Raw genomic sequence first — 8,572 nt, 5'->3', positions numbered from 1 at the left:
CATTCTGGCTGACATCTGATAGAGCTATCATCTGCCCTAAATTATTCTACCCGGAATGGCACTAGGTTATCAACTGAAACCCTCACTTTCACTACACTCCAGCTTCTTCCATACTGGGTATGTGGATTTATGTAGCCCCCTATCTCGGTGCGAGCTACAACCTGTTTCCATGAACTACACATGGACTTGCACAGATATCTTCCATAATGGCGCATAGTCCTAGATTGCCAAGGATTCAGAGACCCTATTTGGTCTACATAGAACCCCACTCCCAATCTCTACACTCACTTCCTGTTTATCCAGATCAAGTGATCTCTTATGCTTGGTTAATTCAAAATCCTCATTGTCTAAGTATGTGTCAAGTTACCACCTTCTGAATTCTCGGATGGGTCTTGGTGTATTTAGGAATATTGCTCCCACAATAAAACATCTCAGACCAATCAGCACTCATGTAAAGCCCCATTCTTTCCCGGAGAACATATCCTCAGCTAGAGGCCAGCCCACACTTTCACTTCTATGAACACCCACAATGGGAAAAAGACTGGCTCAGGAATCTTCGTTAGAGAGATGACCCCCGAACCCTGTTGGCTTCGGTTCTCCTCTCTAACACTGTGATTGTTCGACACTGTCAGTGTGTTGTACCCATTTGCAGTGTGTGATATGAACCCAGATAGCTCTTTTAAGCTTTTCTCACCGCGACGGCTGTCATCAGGAGTACTTGACTTGGTATGGCGCCTCCCAATGGGGCTGCTTCCCGTCTATTCCCCTCAGGGACTGGATTGAGTGAATCACCTTCTCCTGTAATTCAACTGTGGTGCATAACATCTTGGACATACAGGTTTGGTTAACAAACAGTTTCTCATTTGTTCTATCTGATTACATTGGGGAGAACAAGTATTTGATACATTGCCGATTTTGCAGGTTTTCCCACTTACAAAGCACCTAGAGGTCTGTAACTTTTATCATAGGTACACTTCAACTGTGAGAGACGGAATCTAAAACAAAAACCCAGAAAATCACGTTGTATGATTTTTAAGTAATTCATTTGCATTTTATTGCTTGACATAAGTATTTGATCACCTACCAACCAGTAAGAATTCCGGATCTCACAGACCTGTTAGTTTTTCTTTAAGAAGCCCTCCTGTTCTCCACTCATTACCTGTATTAACTGCACCTGTCCACACACTCAATCAAACAGACTCTAACCTCTCCACAATGGCCAAGACCAAAGAGCTGTGTAAGGACATCAGGGATAAAATTGTAGACCTGCACAAGGCTGCGATGGGCGAAAGGACAATAGGCAAGCAGCTTGGTGAGAAGGCAACAACTGTTGGTGCAATTATTTAAAAAATGGAAGAAGTTCAAGATGACGGTCAATCACCCTCGGTCTGGGGCTCCATGCAAGATCTCACCTCGTGGGGCATCAATGATCATGAGGAAGGTGAGGGATCAGCCCAGAACTACACGGCAGGACCTGATCAATGACCTGAAGAGAGCTGGGACCACAGTCTCAAAGAAAACCATTAGTAACACACTACGCCGTCATGGATTAAAATCCTGCAGCGCACCCAAGGTCCCCCTGCTCAAGCCAGCGCATGTCCAGGCCCGTCTGAAGTCTACCAATGACCATCTGGATGATCCAGAGGAGGAATGGGAGAAGGTCATGTGGTCTGATGAGACAGAAATATAGCTTTTTGGTCAAAACTCCACTCACCGTGTTTGGAGGAAGAAGGATGAGTACAACCCCAAGAACACCATCCCAACCGTGAAGCATGGAGGTGGAAACATCATTCTTTGGGGATGCTTTTCTGCAAAGGGGACAGGACGACTGCACCGTATTGAGGGGAGGATGGATGGGGCCATGTATCGCGAGACCAACAACCTCCTTCCCTCAGTAAGAGCATTGAAGATGGGACGTGGCTGGGTCTTCCAGCATGACAACGACCCAAAACACACAGCCAGGGCAACTAAGGAGTGGCTCCGTAAGAAGCATCTCAAGGTCCTGGAGTGGCCTAGCCAGTCTCCAGACCTGAACCCAATAGAAAATCTTTGGAGGGAGCTGAAAGTCCGTATTGCCCAGCGACAGCCCCGAAACCTGAAGGATCTGGAGAAGGTCTGTATGGAGGAGTGGGCCAAAATCCCTGCTGCAGTGTGTGCAAACCTGGTCAAGAACTACAGGAAATGTATGATCTCTGTAATTGCAAACAAAGGTTTCTGTACCAAATATTGAGTTCTGCTTTTCTGGATTTTCTGGATTTTTGTTTTAGATTCCGTCTCTCACAGTTGAAGTGTACCTATGATAAAATGACAGACCTCTACATGCTTTGTAAGTAGGAAAACCTGCAAAATTGGCAGTGTATGAAATACTTGTTCTCCCCACTGTACAATACAACATGTGCTTCCTTGTTCACTGGACAAATATGCTACCTTGTTCCCTATGGCTGATAAGAGTCAATGAATAACTTTGATCCGGGTTAGGCAACCCTGGTCTTGGAGGGCCACAGGCACATCATGTTTTTGACTTAACCGACCAGGAAGTGACCAATTAGCAGATGAAGTGCCTAGTTGGAACAACATCCTGTAATACCTGCAGCACTCCAGGAACTGTGCTGCCTACCCCCTAACTAGATAATGGATAACCTCCCACTGTGTTTCCCAGAGAATTTGGATCACTATGTGTTTACTGATTCCAAGATAAATCTTACTGTGGGCTTGAAGAGCATCTCAAAATGTAAACCAGACACTTGTCCCAGGTTAGCAGAGATGACCCTTCTCCTGGTTCCTGAAGAAGCACTGAAAGCCCTGGACCTGAAGAACCGGTCATTTTGGTAGAGCACAAAACCAAATGTTTTTACTACGTAAAACTGAGTGTAGTGAAAGAGAAAGAGAGGAAGAGAGAGAGAGACATCGTTATAACACTGTACATAGTCATAATATGACATATGATATGCCTCTATTCCTTTGAAACTTTGTGAGTGTAATGTTTACTGTTAATTTTTGGACAATCAATCAATTTTTGTCACTGCTGACCACGGAGACCACAAAGAGCAGTTAAGTTCTCTCAGTGGAAGTGGAACAGGGGAATTGAAGCTTGAGTTTATACACTATGTTTGCATAACAACATTGACTCACCTGGAGGGAATTTCATGACAATCTGGACATCGGTAGAACCTCCTTTGTCAGCTATCAGATCAGAGGTACTGGTGTTGAGATGAATTCTGTTGGCCACAAAATTACCAGAAGGAGATTCATTTGATTTAGCAATTTAAAGCAGAGCAGTGAGGTGGGAGAGAAACAGATTTGTTTACATTCACCCATGAAAACATGCACAAAGACGCAATTACACACATCAACTAAAACGTATGCAGAAACACAAACACACATACCTCTGGACAGCGTCTCTCTCCTGTGTACTCTCCTCACTGGCATTCAGCAGCTGACTGATGGTAGTTACCATCATGTCCTGCGATGTCCTGCATCATGATCAAAACCAGGGGATGAACCTCAAGTGTTCAAATCACTGCAGTAACAACCTCACGTTTCTCTCCAGAACATGTCATAGTTCACGACTTGATTCCAAAACATATTATACCTCTGTGATATTTGCAGACTGAAGCAGCGTGTTAGCAATCTGAGCTGCCGTGGTGATGTTGTCAGCTGACAGCTGCTCTGGTTGGGAAGTCAGGATCTGAGAACTGAAGGCTAACTGTAGTAAATCACCTGAACTGCTGGAGATCTGAACAGGGAGAGAGAATGATTTTTTAAATTGTTTTTATTGTTTTTCAACAGAACATTGTATAAGTGACAGCAACATGCTGAACTGGGAGTGCATTTGGATATTAAATTCCCAGTATTAACTACGTGGTTCAGTTGGTAGAGAACGGCACTTGCAACAGGGTTGTGGGTTTGATTCCCACAGGGCAACAGTATGAAAATGTATACACTCACTGTGGATAAGAGCATCTGCTGAATGACTCAATAAAAAGTAATGTAAAACATAAATAAAAAATAATGTTCCTCATCAACTGTTAAGCAGAATAAAGGAACAGAATACATGATCTGAAGGTAAAAGCCAGTTGTTACTGATCTTCAAACTGTAAGATCCACTCCTCATAATGATGACCTAAGTAACTGACCTGAAGAACACTAAATCAAGACTGGTCATAAATCAGGATCATAAAAAATATACCTATTGACTTACATTTCCTTGAATGTTACTGAGGGTAAATTCACACTGCAGAATGTGAGGAGGACCAAACATTGGAGAGCCGGTGTCTTTCAAACATCTTGCTGAGGCTTCTGGTAAACCGGCTGGAGGAACCAAGACAAATAGGTACTCAAGGTTTTGTTTTACCTAATACAACATTAATTAGGATTGTAACAAAATAATCAAATGGTTTCATTGTCGGTGAATAAAAGTAACATACTGGTTGTCTTCTTATCACGCAACACTTCTGAATAAGCAGACCAGCCAACCAGTGTTCTTGGGAAGGAGAATCCATCCTTGCTGGTGGAATTGCAGAAATTCCCTATCGAATTAAAATGCATCTCAACATGGACCAAGTACATGACTGCAAACATGAAATATACATTCTGAATGTGAGATCCAGGGTTATGTATAGTAGTGTAGTGGTGTGTACTGTGAATGTGAAATCCAGGGTTAGGTATAGTAGTGTAGTGGTGTGTACTGTGAATGTGAGATCCAGGGTTATGTATAGTAGTGTAGGGGTGTGTACTGTGAATGTGAGATCCAGGGTTAGGTATAGTAGTGTAGTGGTGTGTACTGTGAATGTGAGATCCAGGGTTAGGTATAGTAGTGTAGTGGTGTGTACTGTGAATGTGAGATCCAGGTTTAGGTATAGTAGTGTAGTGGTGTGTACTGTGAATGTGAGATCCAGGGTTAGGTATAGTAGTGTAGCGGTGTGTACTGTGAATGTGAGATCCAGGGTTAGGTATAGTAGTGTAGTGGTGTGTACTGTGAATGTGAGATCCAGGGTTAGGTATAGTAGTGTAGCGGTGTGTACTGTGAATGTGAGATCCAGGGTTAGGTATAGTAGTGTAGTGGTGTGTACTGTGAATGTGAGATCCAGGGTTAGGTATAGTAGTGTAGCGGTGTGTACTGTGAATGTGAGATTAAGTCGCTCTGGATAAGAGCGTCTGCTAAATGACTTAAATGTAAATGTAATTCAGGGTTAGTTATAGTGTAAGCGTGTAGACTACCATTTGAACAGGTCTCTCCAGTCCACTCATCAGGACAGATACAGACTCCTCTCTTCAGCTCACTACCATTGATACAGACCATAGAGGCGTTGTGGTGGGAGAGGTGGTGGTGGAGGTGGTGGGAGTGGTAGAGGTGGTGGCAGAGGTGGTTGAAGGGTTGGTGGTGGAAGTGATGGTGGGGAGAGGCAATAGTGTGGGTGGTGGGGAGTGTGGTACTGGTTCCACCCACTCTTGTGCTTGGAAGTGAAGGATGTGCAATAGTTGGAGTGTCAGTGGTTGGAGTGCAGGCAGTTGGAGTGTCATTGGTTGGAGTGCAGGCAGTTGGAGTGTCAGTGGTTGGAGTGCAGGTGTAACAGGGTTATATTGGTGATTCCCCTTGCCACTTTATTGTTAAGCCAATGGGTTTTTAGTTTGAGTTTGTCTTGCCTTTACCTACTCAACATGGCATCTTATTGGCTGGTTTTCGTAGCTTGCTTACGAGGGGGGATGTTCCAGTTAGAATCGTCCCAGTGAACAAGCACCAAACCAGCGGTAGGTTGTTGGTTGCCAAGCACTGTACATCAAAAGTGATTCTCATACTCTCAAGTGATGATTTAAATGTACAATTTATATCAAATTGTTTGTAAATGTTATTCGAACATCACATATAAGATGCAGCGGTTTTTGGAGAATATTTGTTGTGCATTTTGTTGTAAAGAATTCCCGCCAGTACTAGCTAGCAACTTACTGTGTCTGGTGGGGGGGGGGGTTCATATATTTTATACAGTGCGTGAGCGCAGAGTTGGATGGTGAGACGTGCATTGCATGACGTGCAATTTTGTGCCGTTCCTAACAGGTACATTGTTAAAGATATTATGTTGTATATTGTAATTGTATTATTTTGGTAACTGTCCCAGTGAACAAGCACCAAACCAGCGTGCTTGAGTGCAGAGTTGGATGGTGAGACGTGCATTGCATGACGTGCAATTTTGTGCCGTTCCTAACAGAATAAAGCTACATGACTGGTGCTACATATTGGAGTTCCGTGTCGATGACTGATTGTACACAATGCAAGAAGACTACTGTTACACAGGCAGTTGGAGTGCCAGTAGTGGAAAAGTCGATAGTTGGAGTGTCGGTAGTTGGAAAGTCGATAATTGGAAAGTCGATAATTGGATGGTGGGAAGTTGGAGGGTCGGTAGCTGGAGGGTCGGTAGCTGGAGGGTCGGTAGCTGGAGGGTCAGTTGTTGGAGGGTTGGTAGTTGGAAGGTTGGTAGTTGGACTGTTCGGTCGCTGGAGTGTCGGTTGTTTGAGGGTAGGTAGTTATGTCAATGGTGGTTGGAATGGCAGATGATATGGTGAGATCCCCCTGTGATAAAGAGACTTTAAAAAAGAGAATTAACTCAGTTAACCACATAAACAAGAGAACATAGTGTCAGTTCCTATAAGCATAGGAGATGATCCATGCTGTTCCAGTTTCATTGTGTCTGCATCAGTGTAGACATGTTTTCTACTGTACTTTATGGGAGAAATAAGTCACTGCCGATAAACGGTTGACAGTTGATAGCAAAGGCTACTCTGTTATCAACGGTATCCGAGACCTGACAGTAGTCTATTCACAGCTTGTAAACCACAGATTAACAAAATAATCTAAGAAGTGTTTGGATAAAAAAATGATGTCTGAAACAATGTCTTCATTGATGCTATTGTATCCCTCGCAGAAAACAGACAAAACATCAATCAATCATTGAATATAAACTAAACTTTAAAACACATAAACCACACTGTAAAAACAGTAAGGTTATATATGGGTAATAATTAATTAATAAGCATCATTCATTTTTGAACATCTGGAGAGTGACAGCAATTCTCTTTTTAAATGTAATGTTTATTTAACTAGGCAAGTCAGTTAAGAACAACATCTTATTTACAATGACGGCCTACCGGGGAACAGTGTGTTAACTGCCTTGCTCAGGGGCAGAACAACAGATTTTTTCCTTGTTAGCTCGGGGATTCAATACAGCAACCTTTCAGTTACTGGCCCAATGCTCTAACCACTAGGCTAACTGCTGCCCCAATTCTTACGCAATTCTCAATCATAAAACAAACTTAACAGCATCATACATCTGAACATCTTAAATCACCCTGAATGAATCAAATATAGAGCAAGTCTTACCTGTAGCAAAGACAACCATAACCCATAGCTCCTTCATCTCTAGTGTTTACAGGCATCCAGTGTCAGCAGACTGCACATTATTAGAGGGTTGGTCGGTCTAATGCTGTGCTCTACCTATTGCAGAATCTGCAGGTATCAGTTAATGATTTACTATTGAAATTAGGGGAAGGTACTGTACATTGGCTCCAACACAACCCACAGAAAGGCACGAGCAACCAACCGCCCTTGATGTTTCTGCCTGGCCGGTTCCCCTCTCTCTACTGGGATTCTCTGCCTCAAACCATATTACAGGGGCTGAGTCACTGGCTGACTGGTGCTCTTCCATGCTGTCCCTGGGAGAGGTGCGTCACTTGAGTGGGTTGAGTCACTGACGTGATCTTCCTGTCCGGGTTGGCACCCCGGACAGGAAGAGAACGATATGTGGTCTGAAGCTTGTGCTGGCTATCTCCGGGTCCCCTGCTGTGGTAAAGATCCCTTTGCTCCCTGTTCTCTTCGCTCTCTCCTGACCTGAGGAAGTGGATGAAACAGGAGCACTGAGTGAAATGTTTCAGCTTTCTCCTTGCATGCTCCAGTCCCGTGGCTAATTGAGTCAGTATTTGGCCATGCTACCACTTGAATTTTCTATCATTCAGACCTGCGTGGCAGGAGGAGAGCACATGCACCAGATTGGCTGGTCGTCCACACAGTGTGCAGCTGTCTGGGATGTCTGCTGTCGTGTCTTTGGTATCATTAAAACTGAAGACTGGTGGGGGGACAAAATGAAGCTGTAGAGAGAACACTGTGTTTCAGCAAGCTCCCGTGGCAATCGTGAATTTATATTTTTACATTAATCTCCTACCTTGAAAAAGTGTTAGAATTGGCTAAATAAGTTATCCTACAATGTGTCTTGATGGCTATTTCTCAAATATTTCAGACAACATGCCCAACAGAACTACTAAGAAGTTGACCAAAACCACCATCCCTGTAGATGTGCAGGAGGAGCTAGCTAATGTTAGTGAAGCTAACACCATTGCGGATCCAGGAACAATGGACCTGGTGATTCAAAAGATGACTGATAACATTACTAAAGTGATCGATGTTAAGATTAGAATGGTCTTGGAAGCAATAGCAGGCCATTCAGCTGAACTACAGAGGGTTGTCAAACATGTTGATGAGGCGGAAGGAATAATTGCTACAGTGGATCTTCAACTACATCTA

The 8,572-nt window shown here is 43.5% G+C and overlaps 1 protein-coding gene across 1 annotated transcript; it reads right to left on the bottom strand.

The window, feature by feature from the left end:
- Positions 1-2,366: 2,366 nt before the first annotated feature.
- Positions 2,367-7,542, bottom strand: LOC135541230 (adhesion G-protein coupled receptor G7-like). The gene is made up of 8 exons (XM_064967328.1): positions 7,376-7,542; positions 5,221-6,582; positions 4,428-4,529; positions 4,202-4,311; positions 3,593-3,736; positions 3,387-3,473; positions 3,133-3,218; positions 2,367-2,808 (listed from the first exon to the last, which is right to left on the bottom strand). Exons 2-6 carry the CDS (start codon positions 5,300-5,302, stop codon positions 3,420-3,422), a joined length of 492 nt encoding a protein of 163 aa, XP_064823400.1. The 5' UTR covers positions 5,303-6,582; positions 7,376-7,542; the 3' UTR covers positions 2,367-2,808; positions 3,133-3,218; positions 3,387-3,419.
- Positions 7,543-8,572: the final 1,030 nt, after the last annotated feature.

This window comes from Oncorhynchus masou, chromosome 6 (assembly GCF_036934945.1).
Source record: "Oncorhynchus masou masou isolate Uvic2021 chromosome 6, UVic_Omas_1.1, whole genome shotgun sequence".
Classification (NCBI taxonomy): Eukaryota; Metazoa; Chordata; class Actinopteri; order Salmoniformes; family Salmonidae; genus Oncorhynchus; species Oncorhynchus masou.
The sequence above is the reverse complement of the archived record's forward strand: the minus strand, read 5'-3'. Positions and strand labels throughout refer to the sequence as shown.

What these genes read in the sequence shown, in the direction of transcription:
- LOC135541230 (XM_064967328.1), bottom strand. Translation starts at nt 5,302, where the DNA reads ATGGTCTGTATCAATGGTAGTGAGCTGAAGAGAGGAGTCTGTATCTGT. An exon ending in GCGTGATAAGAAGACAACCA is followed by an intron (nt 4,312 to 4,427) that starts GTATGTTACTTT and finishes TGGTTCCTCCAG; the next exon opens with CCGGTTTACCAGAAGCCTCA. An exon ending in AGTCTGCAAATATCACAGAG is followed by an intron (nt 3,474 to 3,592) that starts GTATAATATGTT and finishes ATCATGATGCAG; the next exon opens with GACATCGCAGGACATGATGG.